The sequence below is a fragment of the Hemicordylus capensis genome, chromosome 3 (assembly GCF_027244095.1).
Source record: "Hemicordylus capensis ecotype Gifberg chromosome 3, rHemCap1.1.pri, whole genome shotgun sequence".
Taxonomy (NCBI): Eukaryota; Metazoa; Chordata; class Lepidosauria; order Squamata; family Cordylidae; genus Hemicordylus; species Hemicordylus capensis.
The window spans coordinates 219,457,331-219,479,862 of record NC_069659.1 but is presented as its reverse complement, the minus strand read 5'-3'; the positions used below and the strand labels follow the sequence as shown (position 1 = coordinate 219,479,862).

At 41.8% G+C, this 22,532-nt stretch overlaps 1 protein-coding gene across 2 annotated transcripts in view; it reads left to right on the top strand.

The window, feature by feature from the left end:
- The window catches only part of PARG (poly(ADP-ribose) glycohydrolase), a 137,222-nt gene that overhangs the window by 5,075 nt on the left and 109,615 nt on the right, over positions 1–22,532 (top strand). Inside the window, exons 2-7 of one of the 2 annotated variants that reach the window (XM_053310872.1) lie at positions 592–658; positions 2,489–3,487; positions 4,966–5,149; positions 7,777–7,899; positions 10,450–10,533; positions 18,026–18,100. In XM_053310872.1, the coding sequence (XP_053166847.1) occupies positions 592–658; positions 2,489–3,487; positions 4,966–5,149; positions 7,777–7,899; positions 10,450–10,533; positions 18,026–18,100 (1,532 nt within the window). The remainder of the gene's footprint in view (positions 1–591; positions 659–2,488; positions 3,488–4,965; positions 5,150–7,776; positions 7,900–10,449; positions 10,534–18,025; positions 18,101–22,532) is intronic. The other variant, XM_053310873.1, reaches the window with a different exon arrangement.

Genomic DNA, 22,532 nt, shown 5'->3' with positions numbered 1-22,532 from the left:
CCCCTCATGCCACATAGATGTGAATGTGACTGTCAGGCAGTAGCTGCTTTTTACAGCGGAGGTGGGATGGGGCTTTGTACTGGAACTGATAGCTGCACAGGTGAGGTCAGGAAAGGCATGGGGTGGGGCTGTAGTTCTTCCCAGCACTTTCTTCATGGGGAAAATGCTGAGAGCAACTACAGTCCCCAGGTGTCCCCAGACAGCTACAGGTTCTGTGCCCCCCCCCCACTCCCAGGCCGGAAACAGCAACTGCTGCCTGGCACTGGTTGCACCAGGAGTACCCACCACCATGTTGTGTGGGGAGCATAGTGTGCATCAGAGATTCCCATAGATTCCAACTGCCATGGTACAATATGCTCAGCAGGATGCTGTGATTGACTGCAGACTTTGGCTTCCTATTGAACGTATACTTTGTAGCAGTCCTAGGTTTGCCTGAACTATCCCTTAACTAAAGCAACATAGAGCAAGTCTGTAGTCTGCAGGGAGTGCATCTGTAAAATGTGTTAGAAACTGAATATTGTGTGTGATTTTGACATTGTCCCCTGAAAGTTTCCTATAGCAATAACATGTATTATGATTTTTTTTCCCCAGTCTACAAACAAAGGAGGATTACCTCTTGGATGGAGAATAAAGGACCCAAAACAGTAGAATCAAAGAGGTAAAAACAGAATACAAAACTTTTGAAATGGGACATATCACTTAAAATTATTTCTTACAGTACTGAATGTCTCAATGGGAAGCCCATAGCCAACTACAATCCTAGTTATGATGCTCTCTGTGTGATCTGTATTAATTGTAGTTGTAGGGAATTAATGAGAACTGATCTGTTTGGGAGTAGGGATGTGCACGGAAGCAGGCAGGGGTGGTTCAATGACGGGTGTATGTGCTGCTTTAAGTGTGTGGGAGGGTGCACTCACCCCTCCCTCCACTCTTCCCCGCTGGTGCTCCTTCCCCCCCTCAAGTTAATTAGGGCGGCAGCATACCTCCCTGCCACCCTGTTGACCGGACGACCAGAAACATCCGATGCACCTGCGTACACCAGCACGGGCATGTGATGTGCACGCATGATGTACGCGCACCCATGCCAGCGCGTGCAGGCACGTCAGATATTTCTGGTTGTATCTGGTCAACAGGGGCAATGGGGCGGTTGGGAGGTACACTGTGTCCCGTTTAACTTTGGGGGAAAAGGAATGCCAGCGGGGGAAGAATGGAGGGAGGAGTAAATGCACCCTCCCCTGCTCTTAAAGCAGCACACCCCCACCAGCGGAACCAGCCGCTTTTGAACGAGTTCCATGTACATCCCTATTTGGGAGTATTGAAAGCTAATGTAACATAATAGTTACGTGTATGACTTGGAATTGTCAGTTTTTAAATCTCGTATCAACCATTAACTCATTTAGTAGCTTTAGGTAAGATGCTATTTTCACTCTTGGCATATTCCTCTCCTCTCGCATGGGGATATAATACTGAACCTGCCTTATGGTTTCTGAAGTGTTTTGAATGCCCCAAAGCACTATGTAATATTAAATATTTATAATTATTATAAATATTATATAATGTTCAATTTGAGTTTAAGGGTCTATGAAAATAAAATGTTCTTCCACATTTAGAAGGATTGGTTCTGTTTTGTGGAGACAAAGTTTGTTGCTAAAGCAGAGACCCTAACCCCTGTTAACTTGGCAAAGAGGCACCTTTTAATGTTGTGATTCTCTTTATTTAGCAGGGGGAGAGTAACTGGTCCTATCCACCCCTAGCACAGTACTTTCTTTGACTGTTGCTGCTGTCTATCTTATGTTTCTTTTTAGACTGTGGACCCTTTGGGAACAGGAATCCATCTTATTTATCTTACTTATTTATTATTTCTCTGTGTAAAATGGCCATGAGCCATTTTTGGAACGTTGGTATGGAAATTGAATAAATAAATAAAATAAGTATGCCATACTTGTGTCATCACTGCCAGATCACACAAGGCTGTAAAGATCTTGTGAAACTGGAAGCATTTGTTTTTGTGAAACTTTTATGTTCTTAAAATTGAGTTCTAAAAACCTACTCAGACACATGTCCAACTTATTTCAAGTGATTATAGAATTTTTTTGTTCATTATTTACATTTCTATACCACCCTTCATCCCGAGACCCAGGACAGTGACTAACAATTATTTTGTCAATAGCACTATATATAAACCTGCTAGATACTGGGATAGTCTTTACCATTCAGAAAAGGAGCATTTTGTGTTTATTAAAGAAAAGAATAGGAGACTGTGACCTTGAAGTATCTTTAAACAGCAATAATTTGATAATAGAAGATACTTTGAATTAGTGGTGAAAATCACAGTGTGGAAAATTTAAAATGAAAAGAATGCTGCAAATCAAGTTTGAAACTCTAAAATAGTTTGATCTATGAATTGATTTGAGGAAGATGGACTTTACTTCCAGCCTTGTTTATGGAGCAGACTTTCATTTGCATGTGTTGTATTTTTCTTTCACAGCTTGCAAAACAAAACTAGTAACGCAGAAGCTGAAACCAAAATGACATCTCTTAAAAAAGAGCATGTGTTTGAACATGATGCGAAAAAGGTTGAGGATGTTCTTCAGCAGGGCTGTTCAAGACTATGTGTTGAAATGAACACCAAGCATGTAGCCTTGCCTCAGACAGGTGCCCTGCATACCTGGGAAACTGAAGGGTTGTGTAGGGATCAGCATTTGGAAGCAGAGTCTGTGAAAGGAGTCCAAGCTGGAGACCAGTCAAAGAACACTAATGCTAATCAGATGCACAAAGCTGGCAGTCAGGCTCATCAGGGATGCAATGAAAATCAGGAATACTGTACTCATAGGAAGCTTTCATCGGGCAGTCCTGTGAAGGTGGTAAATATAAAGCAGCTCTCGAAAGACAGTGATATGGAAAAGCAAGTGATTTCGCGAAATCCACAACCATTTAAGAACTATAACTCTGAGCAAGTAATCTGTGTGACTGCTGAGCCAGATGAAGTGAATGTGGTGCCAGAGAGTCCACTTTCAGACGCAGGCTGTGATGCTTGTTCATCTGATTTCTATGGTTCTCAAAACAGAGAGCACGGATGCTTTGGAGAGTCGCCTTCTTTTGAAAGAGAGAGTGAACCTGAATCACCAATGGATGTAGATAACTCCAAAAATAGTTGTCAAGGCTCAGAGGCTGATGAAGAAACCAGTCCGCTTCTTGAGGACCAAGGAGACATTGATGTGTTAAAAGCAACAAATAAATCCTCACGGTTTCGAAGGGCAGATGCTGACTTGGAGTCAAGAAAGTCACAGTTTGCTTCCCGGAGAGGGGAAGGTGCTCGATTTAGCCTCCACTTAGAAGGGATGGATAATCCAGCCAATGAGAGTGAAAAACACACTGAGTCATCAATAGTAGCATCAGAATGCAAAGGTGTCAAACACTGTGGGAGGAAGGACTCTAAAATTACTGCCCACTTCATGAGGATTCCCAGGACAGAGGAGAAAAGGCAGTAAGTTTTTGTTCTTCTTCTTCTTCTTCTTTCCATGCCATTATGCTCCATCTACATTGCAATTAATGATTCACATGCTGCACAGCTTAATGGACAGTGCCAATCTGCCTGTGCTGCTGCAGACTCCTAGTGAAGTGCTGGCAGTCCTGCACTTTTGCACAGGAGTGCAAATACTTAAAGTACCACACCCACACTCCAGAAGCACTACTTAGATTGGAAAATGTAGCTTGATTGTGAGTGGCAGTGCCTGCGTTAAGCTGCTCAACATGTGGACCAGTACATTGCGCTTGTCTATATCGTTAGCACGCTTGAGAGCTGTGGCAGGCATGTCTGATGTAAAAAGATATAACTAGTTCACTGTGGCCTTAAAATGTGTTTAGTAAACTAAGTAGCAAAATCATTGATAAAGATGGAGTGTTGCTCTATTGGTGTATTTTGGCAAATCAGATGGTACAACTTTTCCTGTGTAAAGGAAACATTTCACTACAAAATAAACAGTTTGATCAGAGGACTGTGTTTATTGATTTACATATCTAGTCTCATCTTGAAAGTCGAGGGCAAGGGACTGGTCATTAGGAATGCTTTTAAAAGGCAGCTGAGGGCCTACATAAATAAGAGACCATATTGTCCTGTGTATCATCTCCAAGAGTAACTGAGCTTGCTTGACTTTATTAACTGGGCACAGTAAAGTTTTCCCTTGTCCCTTAGTCCATACTAGTTTCTTTGCAACATCAAACAATGAACATAAATTTTGTATCATTTGACTTCACCTCAAACACAATACCTTTCTCAGGAGAAATTTTTCACTCACAGAGAGAGAGAGAGAGAGAGCTGTGAGTTGTACTATGTGATATAAAATGATATTTTACCAAATGATGCAGGATTGCTTGAATTAGCCGTAAGCACACATATATGCTGCAAAGCAGATATTAGGTGGTTTCTTCTAAGAAAGATGTTTATAGAGGTGGGAAATTGAACTATCTCTGAGAATAATATATTCAGTGCACCTGTTCTACCATATAGAATTGGGAGGGGGGGGGAAGGATTTGTTAGCAAGTTAAAATAGCAGAGTACTTGTTTATATGATGCTGGCAGATTGTAGTACTGCTTTTGAATGTTACAAATAAATTTAGAAAGATTGTACAGGTGGCCCTCTAGAAGCACAAAAAACTCAAAACATGTAGACAAAAGCACTCTACTGTCCTCCTACAATCTCCTCTCACAATCCATGAGCATTTGTAGCAAGAGCACAACCATGTAAGGGCAGAACTGCACTGCTGAAAACTGTGGATATGTGAAGCTGTGTACCATGGATAATGAGGCTGGGTATATGTTGCCCGAACGCAGATACATGATACTGCGAGTATCAAAACCATGAATAATGAGGACCATCTGTATTTATGTACCCCAGAAAATCTCTCTAGCCAATCAAAAAGATATGTTTGAGGTATTAATTTTTTGTTAATTTTTAATGGCAGGACTGAACAAAGTGAATTAAAGCCTCATCGACCAGGAAGGAAGATTCCTAAACATACCCCTCCTCAACTTCCAACTAATAAAAAATGGTTTGGGACGCCTATTGAAGAGATGAGGAGAATGCCAATGTGTGGGACTCGTCTTCCTCATCTGAGACCATCGGCCAATCATACAGTGACAATCAGAGTACGAATGCCAGGTTACTTTATCATATGAAAAACTAAACCTTTCTGTATAAATTGAGACCAAACTGATATTATTCTCATCTTGTTTAATCTTGTAGCTTCAGCATGTTTTGGAGATCTTTGAACCTCACTACACACTGAGAATAGTTTATTGCTTTGATATACAGGCCTTAGAATTTAGAAGAGTAACATCTAGAACAGAGGTAGGCAAGCTTGGCTTTCCAGCTGTTGAACTACAGCTTCCATCATGCCAGCCACATAGCATGATAGCTGGAGTGCCAAGGTTGCCTATCCCTGGTTTAGAGGCCAGCTACATGTTATATACTAGGGATGTGCATCGAATTGCTTTGGTGCACATCCAAGGGCAGTGAGGGGTTCCCTTAAGAGGAGGCGGGCAGGTCCTACAAGCCCCTGCTGTGGTGCTGTTGCTACAGAAAGACTTTGGTGGAAACGGCTGCATGTGCCGCTTGCCCCTCTAAAATGCCACGCTGCAGCAATGTGATGTGTACCCAGCATCCCTCATGTGGCATCGGCATGTAAATGGTGTCGGCGCCATTTGTAGGGCCAGCATGTTGTTACTGGCCGCCCTGCAAATGACATTGGTGCATGCGCCAACACCATTTACGTGCCGATACCGCACGGAGAATGCCAGGGATGCATCTCTGCGCTGTGGCATTTTAGAGGGGCAAGCGGCACAAGCTGCCGCTTGCACGGAAGTCTTTCTGTAGCAAGAGTGTCATGGCGGGCTGGCGGAGGCTTGAAGGGGGGGCAGGTAGGAGCTGCCCGCCTCCTCTTAAGAGAACCCTGCACCAAAATGTTTTGGCGCCAGGGAGCTGATGCGTTTCGGTGCCTCTCCAGAGAAATGCTTCGGGCTCATCCCTATTATATACAAATACATGTACTGGAACCCTGGCACAATTTTTTGTATTTGTGTGTTTAAAGAAAATCAGGAGATGATTGGGATCACAGAAGCAGGGGTACTTAGCACTTTCCCATTCACCGTTTCTCCACTTCAGATCATCTCCCCAGTGGCTCCCCCGACTGGCGCAGTTTCAAGTGCAAACCTTTGTGAGAAGAATAAAGTCACCTTAATCAGCTTTTTCTCCTTTTGGGTTTCACATGTGTGTGTGTCTTCAAAAAAGGATGAAGCACTTCTTTCCTCTCACTCAGCTGGAATCAGCTGTCTGCTTTGCAATGTTTTCTTTTTTTTCCTTTAAAAAGAAAACAAAATGTGGGGGAGAGATTGTGACTATCATACATATGTTTGTGTGCAGTATGTTAATTCCTTAGAGCAGTGATTCTTAAGCTGTTTTGAGTACAAGGTCTGAGAACTTGAAAGTAGTATACAGATCTTAGTAACATTCCTATTTTCAGCTGTACTCCAGAATGTTAGAGAACTCAAAATGAAACCATATATTAAAAAAACTCACTTTATTTAACATTTCAGAATTCATATTATAATATTTAGGTGCCAACAAAAGTGACAATAATGTAAAATGTCTAAGCTTTTAAATAGAGGCAAAGCTTGTATTAATAGTACAAGAGAACTTCCTTAATCGCGGACTCCATATTTTGCATATCCCCAGTCGGGGAGTTGGCACTTGACCTTGGTATACGTGTGTGGGGAGGCAACCAAGGGGTTAATTTTCATGTATTGGTGGGTTAGGGGGTGGCCTTAAATGATCTCAGAGGTCATGTTCAGCTGCCATTTTGCGATCAGGAGCCTCAAAATGGCTCCTCTTGAAGACAACACCCACCCTCCATGGGGCAACATAATTTTTGGCCAATCTTTTGCTATTGGGGGTGTTGCTGGGGACCCGTGGATCATGGTAGGCCATTTCCTGCTTTTTTGGAACATTTCCCTCATCTCCGGGAACCTAACACCCTCAATCCCATTGCCCCAGTGCCTCCATATCTGTGGTTTCCGTATAGCAGCAGAGAACGGGACCCCCATGAGTACAGATGTTCTCCTGTACATGCTGCTCTCCCCCGCCCCCTCGACTCCTCTCTCTTTTTTACACTACCTTTGATGTTAGGAGCTTCATATTGTTTCAGTATCCCTTCTCTCTCCTGCTCCTCCTCCTCCTGATTATTTTGTTTTATGTAAATCACTTTGAGGGGCCTTGGCTTGAAAGGTATTGTATAAATAAAGAAAGTAGATTTCCCCCCCTGCCTTCTAATCACCTTGGTTTCTTCCCTCTTCCAGAGGTTTAACTTCCATATTACACAATATTCTATGGATCCTGATCAGGTAGAAAGTGATATGGAGAGAAGGGCTAGGAAATAGCACTTGAGAACACCTGCCCTGGGGTTTAACTCTGCATACAGTATGGTGAAGAATCTGCACCATTTTGAACTCCCATGTGTAACTGCCTGCTCTTGTAGCCTAAGTTGGGACTAAATTTTATTAAGTTGTATCCAAGATGTTGTTTCAGTGTGCTGTAAAACCTCACAGACAGCACAGACTGAGGCACTGATATTACATGTGTGATATTACATGTGTGTTTGGGTTTAAAAGGTATTAAACTTGCAGACAAGGATCTAAGGCCAGAGATAATTTGTTTATTTGTCCTCAAGTTAAAGTATAGTAAGTGCACAACACAGCACTCCTTATTTTCTCTGTTGCAGGTGGATCTTCTGAAGGAAGGAGAAGTGCCTAAACCTTTTCCAACACATTATAAGGATTTGTGGGATAATAAACATGTTAAAATGCCTTGTTCAGAACAAAATTTATATCCTGTAGAAGATGAGGTGAGGCAAATGCTTGTTTGTAAGTGTCAGGCTCTTGAATGTGAAAAAATCATTTGTAACTGATTTTGTTTATCAGAAGATTAGTTTAACTTTGCACACTTCATAGCTAGCTGTCAATCTGGTGCCCTGGCACAGAAGAATGTGTGACCTGAATTTCTTGCCTGCTCTGTCAAGGTGATTGCTTAGTCCAGGTCAAGCATTTGTAATACTTCTTGAATATGAAGTTACCATAAATTGACCTTACCTTTGACTATGGTGGCTTGCATTGAGAAGGCTACTGCTTCATTTCCATGCTATCTTAAAAATCCATGGTTTCAAATTATTTTACCTCAGCAAAGCTGCAAACAATGTATTTATTTATTTATTTATCAAATTTATACCCTGCCCAAACTTGCATCTTCAGGCGGCAAATTCTACCTTGAGCTGAATACTAAAAGCACCTAATATTAAAAGCAGTTCACCATCGACTTGGGCCTATAGTAGGATTTGAAGTGAAATTATTAGTCTAACTAAACACTTTTTCTCCCTTTTTATTTAGATGTATAGCTCTACTTATCCTAGGGCAGGATATTGGAGCAGTTTATTGCATTGTGTGTAAAGGACTAGTTCACAGTGTAACTAGAGACAACTTCATGGAAGATTTAAAAACTAGAACTAGTTTTCTCGGTTAGACCAAAATTTGCGTAGTCCATCATTCTGTTTCCTACAGTGGCCAGCCAGATGCCAGGGCATGAAGGCAAAGAAGTTCCCCTGCCTGTCTCCAGCATCAGATAATTCAGCTAGGATCAAACTACATATTATGGCAGAGGTGTGTGCAGTGTTCCCTCTAACAGGGATTCCAGGATGTTGTTTATTACAACTCCCAGCATTCGCAGCTGCAGTGGCCTTTGACTGGGGATTCTGGCAGTTTTAGTCAACAACATCTGAGAATTCCTGTTACACTGGATGTGTGACTGCAGCTTTGTTCCTTTACATTTTTTCAGATGTCAGCTGTCTGATGAGAGGGGCTGATCTGGTACAGGACCATGAAAGGGGGTGTGGGGGCTTAATGCTTTACCTTTGTACTTTTTCCCCACTGAAAGTCTCCCACATGCAGACACTATTTAAGAAAATTAGAGACAGAGATGCATTCCTGTATTTCTGTTGCATTTAGTCTGGTCTTTATTGCCTCCTATTGCCTGCCTAATATGGTGGTTACACAGATTTCATGGCTAATAATTGTTGATAGATTATCCTCTGAATTTGCCTAATCCACTTTTAAAAACCATTTGAGTTAGTTACATCAGTGTCTTGTTAATAGTGATAATAATGCGGTGATATATAATGAATTCCATGTTAATTATTCATCATTTGAAAAGGTGGTACTTTTCTGTTAGTCCTGAACCAATTAGCAGGTTCAGCATTTATTAGGTGATACAAACTCTGCTGTTGAATGAAGTTGAGAGCCAGTATAGCATAGTGGCTAAGACACTGAACTGCAAATTTGAATTTCATCACTTCCATGAGCTCCTAAGTGGATTTAGGCCTCAGCCCCCTGCCCCCAGTATCAGTATGGGGATAGTAATACTATCCCCATAGGGTTGTTGTAAAAATTACATGAAGATAATACATGTGAAGCATTTCACACATTTAAAAAACATGATACCAGTGCTTAGTAGTGGTACAGGTGACCCTCATTATCCGCAGGGGTTACTTTCCCACAAAATACCTTGGATAATGAGACCTTAAGTCAGTGGCAATTGGGAGATTAGGTTCCTGGAGGTCATAAAAAGCAATAAAAAGGCAAAAAATGGAGAAATAACATACTGTGCCATGCTCTGCAGGTCTCCAGCTGTCCAGCAATGCCTTCCAAAACCTACACTCCACCGCCCGATTTTCCTGCAAAAAGTCACGGGATTTTTTTAAAAAGAAAGAGTCACAAAATGGCTATGTTTGCTAAACATGTTTAACATAGCCATTTTGTGACTCTTTCTTAAAAAAAAAATCCCATGACTCCTGCAGGAAAATCGGGCAGAGGAATGGAGGTTTTGGGGGGCATTGGTGAGGTCACTTCTGGCCACCTAGGAACTGCAGATAGGTGAATTTTAACCCTTTAAAAACTGTGTATAGTGAGATCAGGTCTCCATTGCCTGACCGTGGGTAACGAGGCCACCTGTATTAAGTTGTTCCAAAGACAGATGGTCATGCTGCCTTGCTGTATGGAAAACCACTGTTGTATGTTTTGTTAAATAGCTGTATGGCTAATTTTTCTAGGCTTTCTAAAACTATAGAAAATAATTGAGTGCTGAACTGTTTAATATTTCCTTGCCTTATGAGAAAGCTACATTTTAATTTAAAAGCAAAATTGAGTGCCCTTTGAGACTTTTTCTGAAAGTTCTATAATGCTTTTCTAGATATAAGCAAATCTCTCCTATTTTTCATAATTGCAGCACAATTAGAAAAAATGATTATATTTTAATTCTGTATGTTTTTGTCTTTGACGCTGAAGATGATTTTTCTTAGTTGAATTCAGTTAAATCTTGCAATATAATTTTTTTCTTCTTTCTGAAGAATGGTGACAGGACTGCTGGGAGCCGATGGGAATTAATCCAGACTTCACTGCTGAAGAAGTTTACCAGCTCCCGTGATTTGAAGGTAAGGCTATTGCCTTGTAAAGAATCAGTTGCTATTGGTTCAGGTCTGATTTTTTGCAAGAGTGTGTGATACATTGAATGTCATTACTGCCACTTATAAATCAGTTTCTCAGAATCTATATATTTAATACGCTTAGCCAGCCACCAGCCATGCATGGAGATGTGGGCCTGGCCGTGTTGGGGGGCCGGCGGTGGGCCCAGCCGCAGCGGGGGGGGGGGGGCGGAGGTGGCGGCAGCAGCGGCTGGCAATGGCTGCTGTGAGGAGGAGGCGCGGAGGGGGGTGGCGGGCCCAGGCGGTGGCGGGCAGCTGCAGTGAGGAGGCGGGTGTCAGGAGACAGCGGCAGAAACCATGGGCGGGGAGTGGGGGGGGGAGTGGCCTGGGGGGAGAGAAGCGGGCAGGTGTCGGGACCGGAGACTGGGGCAGAAGCTGGGGGGAGGGAGGGCTTGGGGGGAGGGGAGTGGGTCTGAATGTGCAGCGCCCGTTGGAGGCTGGGGTGGAAGGGAAACGGGCGGTGGGGCTTCCCTGTTCGCCACCAGGGAGGAGGAACGTTGATGGCAGGGCCCTTTTTGGCCACCCGCTTGAAGATGCTCTGTGCAGGTGGTGGTGGGGAGGGAGGGGAGGAACGGAAGCGGGGGAGGGCAAGAGAGACCGGGGCAGGAGAGAGAGTGAGGGGGGAACAGCCGTCCCCAAAGAGTGCACAGATGCTCTGTGTGGGGTTGGCTAGTGTGTAATAAGATTTGTATACTGTGTGAGAATGACATCAAGTAATCAATGGAATGTGGTGTGGAACCTGTAATACAATATCTAGAACCACATTATATGCTGCCATTTCATCATTCTAAAGCTTTTGAAGAAAATTTTATTGAATCAGTTCCATGGGACATACAACATAAGATTACAACCTAAGATCATTAACTAAACAGGTACCATCTGGAAGTGCTTTTGGACCCAAACCTTTCTCTCCCTGGTATCTGAGCTTGAGGCAGTGGACAGCAGTTCTTTCTATCAGCTTAGGGCAGGTCTGCTCAACTTTGGCCCCCCAGCTGTTTTTGGACTACAACTTGCATAATTTGCTCCCACCCCTGCCAGCTTGGCAAAGAGGCAGCTCTTAATGTGGTGATTCTCTTTATTTAGCAGGGGGAGAGTTACTGGCCCTATCTACCCCAGCAGAGTACCTCCAGTGACTGGTGCTGGTGTCTATCTTGTGTTTCTTTTAGATTGTGAGCCCTTTGGGATCTGTCCATCTTATTTATTTGTTGTTTCTCTGTGTAAACCGCCCTGAGCCATTTTTGGAAGGGTGGTATAGAAATCGAATAAATAATAATAATTAATAATAATAATCCCCATCCACAGTGGCCAATAACTAGGGATTATGGGAGTTGTATGTCCACATCTGCAGGAGGGCCAGAGCTGAGCAGCCCTGGCTTAGGGTGATAGACCAGCTGTGTCCGTTTCTTGAGACCTCAGAACAGTAGTACATTTGCTGGTAACCTCCAGACTTGACTTCTGCAATGCGCTCTGTGTGGCCGCCTTTGCACATAGTCCAGAAACTAGTTGGTGCAGAATGCAGCAGCCTGGTTTGTCTCTCGGTCATCTCAAAGATACGATATTACTCCTGTATGAAGAGAATGACACTGACTACCAATACATTTCTGGGCAAAATACAAGGTCCTGGTTATACTCTTCTTGAGAAGGCAGATCTGGCCACAGTTACCTACACCTTAGTCACGTCACAGCTGGATTACTACAACGTGCACTACGTGGGGCTGCCCTTGAAGAATATCCGGAAAGTGCAGCTAGTGCAAAATATGGCAGCTAGGGTTTTATCTGGAGCTGCCCGGTGAGAGCACATCACACCCATTTTTGAAAGAGCTGCACTGGCTACCAGTTTGTTTGGGGGTCCAATTCAAGGTGCTGGTTTTGACCTTTAAAGCCCTTAATGGTTTTGGCCCCGGGATACTTGAAGGATCTCCTGCTCCCAAGGGTTGCTGCCCACTTGACGAGGTCATCTGAGGGGGCTCTGCTCTGGGTGCCGACAATGAGGGAGACTCAGTTGTTGTGCACGCGGGACAGGGCCTTCTCTTTTGCTGCCCCTAGACTCTGGAATGCTCTCCCGGTGGCTATTCGCTTCTCGGTCTCCATCACAGCTTTTAGAAAGCATGTTAAATCGTGGCTTTTAACCCAGGCTTTTATTTGATTGTCTCTGTTGCTGCTCTTTGTACTCTGTATTGCTTTTATGATTTTGTTTTAAATTTTTAATCAGATTTGTCTTATATTTTTAGCTTAATATTTTAGTTGTGTCTTTTTTACAATATTTTTTTAAAATTTTGCTGTAAACCGCCTTGGGATTGTTTTAATGAAAGGTAGTATATAAATTTAACAATAAATAAATAAATAATCTATAAAGTCCTAAACCGCTTAGGCCCAGGGTATTTAAGAGAATGTCTTCTTCATTATGAGCCCCATCGCCCACTATGAGGTCCATTGGCATCGGAGATGTTCGTCTGCAGTTGCCACCAGCTTGATGGCTACACAGGGATGGGCCTTCCCTGTTGCCACCCTGCGACTCTGGAATGTGCTGCCTGCTGAAAAAAGAGCCTCCCCATCTCGGACAACTTTTTAAAAAAGTCTCTAAAGACACACTTATTCACGCAAGCTTTTTAACCTTTAAACTAATCTAACTAGTTTAAATTGTTTTATTTTGTTGTAAAGCACCCAGAGATAGAAGTTTGGGGTGGTGTACAAGTATAATAAATAAAATAAACAGTGGACATTTGCAAATGGTTTTTTAAAAATTGCTATAGTCAGAATTCATCATTTTGTGCAAAGAAATATGATGGTGACTTTTGTTCTGCAATTTGTATATTTTTCATTGAAGAGTGCAGTTGATGTGGTTTTTAAGTTTCCACTGAAGTAGAATTGTTATAGTCATTAGGCTTGAATCAATACACTGACTTACCAGAAATGAGTATATTTGATAATAATTGGATAACTTTCTTGAGAATCTTGGATTTTGTAGCTTTTATTTTAAAGTGAGAGAGAACTTTTTAACTGTGGTTATGGTGGGGTGGCGGGGGAGGGAATTGGAAACTGGACGGTGACATTTTTGCTTACAGTATTGATCACTGATGGTCCTACTATGGATTCCACTGGGGACAGGTCATCTCTTAGTATGGCTATACTTTTGACTTGCCATAACATGTTAATGAGTACCCAGAATGTTGGGGGGCAATATGCTAAATCATTGTAAACCGCTTAGAGAGCTTCCAGCTATAGAGCGGTATATAAATGTAAGTGCTATTGCTATTGCTATTGCTATTAATGCTCAGTTTATTTTATTATTAGGGCAGACGGTGGTGGGTATAGCTCAGAGATTACTGGGTCAGATATTCTGCCACCCCCTCTTCTGTCTACCAAGAAAAGGCAGTGGGCCCCTTTCTCTAAACACCCAGAATAAGCAGAAGATGGATGCTGGGGATTTGCTGCAAGAAATGTGTTTCTTCTTGCAGTAAAGTATACTTCTTAAGAGTGTGTAGAGCAGAAAGTTCTTAAACTTAAGTATGTAAACATGTCCCAGAAATCGCGTTACTGTAGGATGCCTGCAGCTCCATTCCAAGTAGGGAAACTTCTTACAGCAAGTGGCAGGGCACAAAGAGCCTATGCAAGGCTGACATTTCAAAATACATCAATGAGCCATAGAACTGTTTTCGGTAGCTAATTGAAATGTAAGCAATTTAAGGAAAGCTAACATTCTCCTAAACTTGGGTCAGAAAATAAAAGACTTGAAAACGGAATGCATTGATGCTAACGTCTTCTCCATAAGGCTATCTGGTGTCCTTTTATTCATGTTTATTTCCCCATGCTGTCACCTCAGTTATAGAAATAACTACTGACCTTATCACAGTACAGTTGCTGGGGGAGGTGGGGAGGTTATCCAATGGGTCTCAGACAAATAACCACATGCTTCACAGCTGAATGAACAGCCATCAATACTGCACGATCCTACTGCACAAAAATGATATAGTGCAGGGGTTCTCAGACTTGGGTCCCCCACAAGTCTTTGGATGCAAATTTTAGTCCAGCAACATTTGGGGGCCCAAGTCTGAGAACCCCTGACACAGTGATTTATTGCTGTGCTGTTCTCTGAGAATAATTATTCCAAAATAGGAGAGTTACTACTGTTCTATGGAACAAGTTGAGGAGAGAATATGCACACTATTGCACTGCACACTACACTTTGTCAACTTCCTTTTCCATGTTGCCTGATAGTTGTTGTTTTTACAACAGACTATCGCTCCACATTCTCTCTCAAAAGCCTAACCCTAAAATGTATCATCTTGCCTCTTAAGTTTTTCAGGAGATAATAACCATATTATAAATGGCTTATAAATGAAGTCTTGTTTTGCCATTCCAATTCATTGCTGAAAATTAAGGAAGTTATTTGATGAATACTTACTTGTTAGATTGAAATTATAATAGAAAAGATCAGAGAGAAACATTTTGCAAATGATTGGTTTTTGTTTTCTGGAACAGGCTAATATGTAACAGCACTAAGTACAATCTTGCCAAACAGGCACTTTTTAGTGATTTTAATAGGCTAAAATACATATTTGGGTGCAGAGAAACTTGCTTCTCTTATGGGGCTCATCCAAATGTCACACAGAACCTCAGTTAAAATTTGAGTCCTCACAATGTCTCTGAGCCTTGGGAGCATGGGATCCCCCATTCATTGAATGATCCCCCACATGAATGTTCATTTCCACTCTCAGTTAAAGTAAACCAAGATCAGTCGTAACATCTAAACCCACCAGTCTATTTTAGCCTAGAATAAACTTAGATCTGTAATTTATTTCAAAACTTGTGTGCTGCTCTCTGCTTATCTAAAGTAAGTAGGCTAGAATAATCCAATACAGGTAGGTTTGATTGTCACACCTGATTCATTTGCTATAACCTAGAGAGGAAGAGGATGTTTGCATGGAATGGGGAGCACAAGCTCCCATGACTCAGAGACCAAACCCAGAGCCCGGTTTTAACCGAGGCTTCTTGAAATGTTTGAACCAGCCCATTGCATTACTTTTTTTAGCCTCATTCAGACATGATTCAAAAAGATGGTGTACTTGACTACACCATCCCAAGCAGGAATGGAAGTCTCACCCCTGCCAGCAATTCTCATGTGTACAGCCTTTTCCTGAAGTGGCAAAGACTGTATGTGTGATATCAGGTGTTTCTGTGAGCAGGAGATTGGGATGCCTTGGCCTCTTTCTCATGGAAGCGCATCTGCCAGCACACTTACAGCCTTAGCCACTTCAGACAAAGTCTGTGGAAGCATGAATGTCGCAGGAGAGGGAGTGACAGATGTGCTGGTGGGGCATGACTCCTGTTCCCACTTGGGAATGTGTACTCAAGTACACCATCATTTTGAATAACATCTGGATGAGGCTTCCATTCGATTGCTTTTGCAATGCATCGTTTTCTAGAACTTCTCCCCTTAGTTACTGTAATGTCACTCAATCTCAGAAAGAGACAGTCAGAGATGTAGATTTTCTGGAAAAAATTCCCATGCAAATTACCCCCTAATATGCATTAATTTTCCCCTCAAAAAATTACTCTACACATTTTCTTGATACCCTAAATAGATTGTGTTCTGGTTTGTCACTGTATCTGGCCAATTTATACAGTAAGAAAACACCTCCACCATATTAATTTTCCACATTGTGTATCAAAAGTGTTTTTAGGTAGCTAAGCTGTTGAACTGTAATATTTGATTTGGGAGTGGCAGGAGAGAATCAATAAAGATACTTCATGTGTTTTAATTATTATACTGAAACAAATGCAAAGTTTTATGTGGTGGTGGGGAAGTGTGTGTGTATGTGTGTGTATACACACACACACACACACACACACACACACACACTCTCTCTCTCTCTCTCTCTCTCTGTCTCTGTCTCTCTCTGTCTCTCTCACTTATATCATAGGAATAATCACCTGAAAAACATTAATTCCAACTCTGAAATTGCTGAACTTGCCTAATACTGTATTGACATCCATTCATTGTTACTAATGAACTTGATGGGACAATGCTGGATATCCAGACTAGCACTGTGCACATGAAGCAGTGTGAATTTCAGACTACCAGTGCACTGTCACATGAGCGGGGGTGGGGGGCAGGCAGTGCTTTTCGCCACTCTCTCCTCCCCTGCCCTCCGAAGCTCACCATGCATCACCAGAATATATCCCACACACCACATGAAGGAAATGTGAGCATGTTGGCAGCTGTAAAGCAGGCAGTGGCATCGAATTGGCTCTCTGGTGTTACATTATTCCTAGGATCAGGAGGATTCTGGGTTGCGGTGCTGTTGTCCAAGCTTGACCTACTGGCAGTTTCCATCTCTAGGCAGAAGACCTGGGTGGCCCAAGGAACCAGTGCCTGAGTTCCAGCACTTATCTATGGTGGTGCCTGACAACACCACTCTGGGCTCCTTGGAAGAAGAGCAGGGCACAAATATAAAAAGCTGCTTGGGGATTTGGCACAATAACTTTTTGAAAGCTAAAAGTAGGCAGGGGAATAGCTCATGCACACTGGCAGTATTCACTGTTTGAAAAGCTTTTATGCCAAATCCCCAGGCTGCATTTTGAACTCAATGGGCCTTAAAGAACATCAGGGATGAGGGGAACTTCTGGAAAGGAAATTCTGGCAGTAGGTGTAGATCATGCTATTCTAGGTATATTGTGGAAACTGCAGGTTATATACGAACTAGGGATGTACAAGCTTCCCCAGGATTGCCTTGAATAGACTCTGAAACAAACCACATTATTCCATATTGGAAATAACTCCGTTCCTCATCTGAGCCTGTCTGAGGCTCTGAAAAACAGCCCCCTAGCAAAGCGAGGCAGCTTTCTCTTGCTTAGCTAAGAGGCTTGTTTTAAAGGGATTGCCTCTCCCCCTCCCTTTCCAGAGTGCAGCCCTTCAAAAACCCCCATTAATCCCCAGTTTGATGTGAAGGAGCCACAGAGCTCCTCTGTATTAAATAAGGAAGGGGGTGGGGCGGGAACAGCAATTCCTTTCTGCTTGTATTTTAATTAGAGACAGGGAAGTATTTGGAGGTTTCTGTAGCTCACCTTTCCTCTGAGAAATTCTTTTTTAAACCTAACTCGGAAGACCTTTGCTGACATCCTTAGGAACCGGTCTGTATAATTAAATGTACAACTGAAAAACCTGAATATTTTATTAATGTTTATTAGTATTGCAAACAAATCAAAGTTTTTGAATATACAGATGATAAGATATTGCCAAAATAATATTGACTGGCATCTGCTGGGAATGTATATGTATAGGAAATCCTATCCCAGGGTAGCCTTCATAACAATTGTACATATATTACAAGTCCAGTAAATACATATATTTTGCTAAATAATACCAGCAGAGGGTGCTGTTTCTTCAAAAACTACATTTTTGTATTACTCAGGTTCCTAATTTTTTCCCCTTTGGTAGGAGGCTATCCTCAGATATAATGTTGCTTATGCCAAGAAATGGGACTTCACGGCCCTTACTGACTTCTGTGATAAGGTAATGAAAACTTATTTTATCTTGGAAAATCCAAGAGATTGTATACTGCCATATGTGTTTTGTCATTATTGCATTATGGGTTCTTTTTTTGTCATTTCATACAAAAATTGTAATGTCTGCTACCTTGTACGTTGTTGCTAGCCTACAGTTCACTGAATGCCCTTGATATGGCATTCACAAAAGTAATAACTATAGATAGAACAGATCTTTCAGTTTACACAAGACACCAAAAATTACTTTAGCAAACTTGACCGCTGTTTGGAGGGATGTCTGAATTATGCTGAAGCATGACTTGTGATTGACTGGCAACCAGAAGAAGAAACTATCATCTGAAGTCCATGTGCAAACCATAGTTTATGCTAACTGTAGATTGTCATGATATGTGAATTGACAAGCCATAGTAAATGGCCATTGCTCCATCTCTAGAGGCTACTGCACCATAGAGAAGAGAGTAAAATTATGACATTGCGACTGAGGGGATGACCACAAAACAGACAAGTTGCTCTAAGTCATAGTTTGCCTGTTGTATGTTTGGATGCTTAAGCCCTGGTTTGGGTTTTGACTGTGTTTAGTGTGATATGTTGAGCATATAGCATCCTCCTTGTCTTGTCTGTTTTATACCATTTCTAGAAGTTCTTCCCTCAGCCAATTCCCTCTTTAAACTTCAAATTCAAAAAGAGCCAGTTTAATGTAGGGGCCAGAATGATAGGCTTGGAGGTGAGATATACAGATTAAAATTTCCACTCAGCTCATTGGGTATATTTAGACAAGTCACGCTCTCTCAGCCTATTATGTCCAAAGACTGGTGAATACCTGGCAAGTCAGTGGTTGGGTGCTCAGGCAGCTTATAGGGAATAGCATAGTTTTAAGCCATGATCTGGGTTAGTACAAATTACACTTGATGTGATATGTCAGTATAGCACATGGTTTACATAAGGTCCATCACTTGAGAGGGTAGTTGGCTAAATTGGACAAAACCTTAAGTGGGAAGCTGGTTGTTCCACTCTAAAATCATATAATAATAACAACAACAACAACAACAAATAATACTAAACAAAACAGGCCTCAGATACCAAACATCTAAAACATCCAGTAAAATCAACCATCTGCTATACATGGACGATCTGAAGTTGTATGGAAAGTCCCAGTCAGAAATCGAATCACTGCTAAACACTGTCCGTATATTCAGTAGCGATATAGCAATGGAATTTGGACTAGACAAGTGTGCTGCATTATTAATGAAAAGAGGAAAAATAACAAAACCAGAAGGAATAGAACTGCCCAATGGAAGCAAGATCAAGAACCTGGAAGAGAAAGAACATTACATATACTTGGGCATTCTCCAGGCTGATAACATCGCACACACTGAAGTTAAAAGAAAAATTGGATGTGAATACATCAGGAGAGTTAGAAAAATCCTCAAGTCCAAACTCAATGGCGGGAACACCATACAAGCCATAAACACCTGGGCTATACCTGTTATCAGATACACTGCAGGAATAATAGACTGGACCCAGGCAGAGCTAGAGATGCTAGATCGTAAGACCAGGAATATCATGACCCTCAATCATGCTCTGCACCCCCACAGTGATGTCGATAGGCTCTACCTTCCTCGCAGCTCAGATGGAAGAGGAATGCTGCAAGTCCATCAAATAGCAGAGGAGGAGAAAAGAGGCCTTGAAGAATATATCAAGGACAGTGAAGAAGATGCACTTCAAATGGTCAAGAACGAGAAACTATTCAACACCAATGAAAGAAAGCAGGCCTACAAGAAAGAACAAGTCAAGAACTGAGCAAAAAAATGGAGAAATAAGCCCCTGCATGGTCAATATTTGCGCAATATAAGTGGAAAATCAGACATCACCAAGACCTGGCAATGGCTTAAGAATGGCAACTTGAAGAAAGAAACAGAGGGTTTAATACTGGCTGCACAAGAACAGGCACTAAGAACAAATGCAATAAGAGCAAAAGTCGAAAAATCCACCACAAACAGCAAGTGCCGCCTTTGTAAAGAAGCAGATGAAACAGTGGACCACCTGATCAGCTGTTGTAAGAAGATCGTACAGACTGACTACAAACAAAGGCATGACAAGGTAGCAGGGATGATACACTGGAACATCTGCAAAAAATACAAGCTACCTGTAGCCAAGAATTGGTGGGACCATAAAATTGAAAAAGTTGAAGAAAATGAAGATGTAAAAATATTATGGGACTTCCGACTACAAACAGACAAACATCTGCCACACAATACACCAGATATAACTGTAGTCAAGAAGAAAGAAAAACAAGTCAAAATAATCGACATAGCAATACCAGGGGATAGCAGAATAGAAGAAAAAGAAATCGAAAAAATCACAAAATACAAAGATCTACAAATGGAAATTGAAAGGCTGTGGCAGAAAAAGACCAAAATCATCCCAGTGGTAATTGGCGCCCTGGGTGCAGTTCCAAAAGACCTTGAAGAGCACCTCAACACCATAGGGGCCACAGAAATCACCATCAGCCAATTACAAAAAGGTGCTTTACTGGGAACAGCCTATATTCTGCGACGATATCTATAACAACTGACAATAAAATTCAGCCATCCCTGGTCCTTGGGAAGGACTCGATGTCTGGATAAAACAAACCAGTCAATAACACCTGTCTGACTGTGTAAACAAGAAATAATAATAATAATAATAATAATAATAATAATAATAATAATAATAATAATAATTATTATTATTATTATTATTATTATTATTATTATTATTATTATTATTATTATTATTTCGATTTCTATACCGCCTTCCAAAAATGGCTCAGGGCGGTTTACAAAGAGAAATAACAAATAAGATGTCTCCCTGTCCCCAAAGGGCTCACATTCTAAAAAGAAACATAAGACACACACCAGCAACAGTCACTGGAAGTACTGTGCTGGGGGTGGATAGGGCCAGTTACTCTCCCTCTGCTAAATAAAGAGAATCACCACGGTAAAAGGTGCCTCTTTGCCCAGTTAGCAGGGGTTCCCAAACTGATACAGTGGTTCCCAAACTGGGAGCCTTCAGATGCTGAACTATAACTTTCATCATCCTCAGCTACAAGTTATTGTGGCTGGGGATGATGGGAGCTGTAGTTCAGCAACATCTGGAGGCTCCCAGTTTGGGAATGACTTTTCTAATACATTTGATTCCTCTATTTAATGCTCAAATAAAAGGGCCCTATCACCACATATCCCCTTCTCTATTCTTAAAAATGCAATTAGATGTGCCAAAGATCTATAGGAACCATTTATGAATTGTCAAAGCATGAAAAAGACTCCTGGAAATTTAAAAAAAAACACGGTGGTGAATTGGATTGAGATAGTCACTCAGAGTGGTTTTTGGAGATGGAACCAGTAATAGGGTTAAGTAAGCTTAATTATAGAGATGAATGCATCAAGGGTGGTAAGATGACTCTGGTTTATTGAAGTACAGGAAAACCTCGGTATTTGCAGGGGTTTCGTTCCCAGCTAGTACTGTGGGTACCGAAATGGTGAATACTGAGGCATTGGGACAATGCAAATCTGGCCGTTAGTTTCCTAAGGGAACCTAATGCCCCCAAAGTGCATTAAAATGCCCTACTGTGCTCCATGGGTCCCCAGCAGTCTAGCAATGCCCCGCAACAGATTGAATTCCATCATTTTCTTGGAGAAAAATCGGTGTGCATGTGTTTCGTATTTTCTTTGAAAAGGAGCCACAAAATGGCTCCTGATCTCAAAATGGTGGCTGTAAATGACCCCTGAGGTCATTTTTGGCCACCCCCGATATGTGGATTTAACCCTTTAAGCCCCTTTCTTTCCTAGTGTATACCGAGGTCGGATGCCAATTACCTGACCCTGGATCCGTGAATAACGTGGTCCTTGTGTACTAAATTTTTCAAGTTCTTTGAAATTGGGAGAGTGAAGTTAGAGTTGCACACAAACATTAGTATTGGGCACTCTCATATTACAAATGAGCAGAGCTCAGAGAATCCACTAGTCTACTTGTCTGTGACGAGTGGGAAAATGGTGCCAGAGTGAAAAAAATCCTGATGAGTAATGTACCAACCTAGTTTGACAAGTAAAAATGTTTTGCCTGGCTGGTGAACAGAGCCAGCATTTCTTGACTGCTTCAAATGGGCAATGTCAACTAAAAGCACTGCCAAAAAGGTACAAAAGTATTTTGTTTTGTACAAACATTACTTGAATGTTTAAAACTAGCAGAAAATGTGGACTGACCTATTTAGCCATCTCTTAGGAGTGCCTTTGTGCATGTGTACACATGTGCGCACACACCCATCATGGGTATAACTAACAATCTCCTTTGGAGTGCCTCTGTCTTTGTTTTTGAAATATTATATTGACTGTGCAAACATGTTTCAGAGGCGGCTGCGTGAACATCTTAAAAGTCAGTTAGAGGGTTAAGGAATGCAA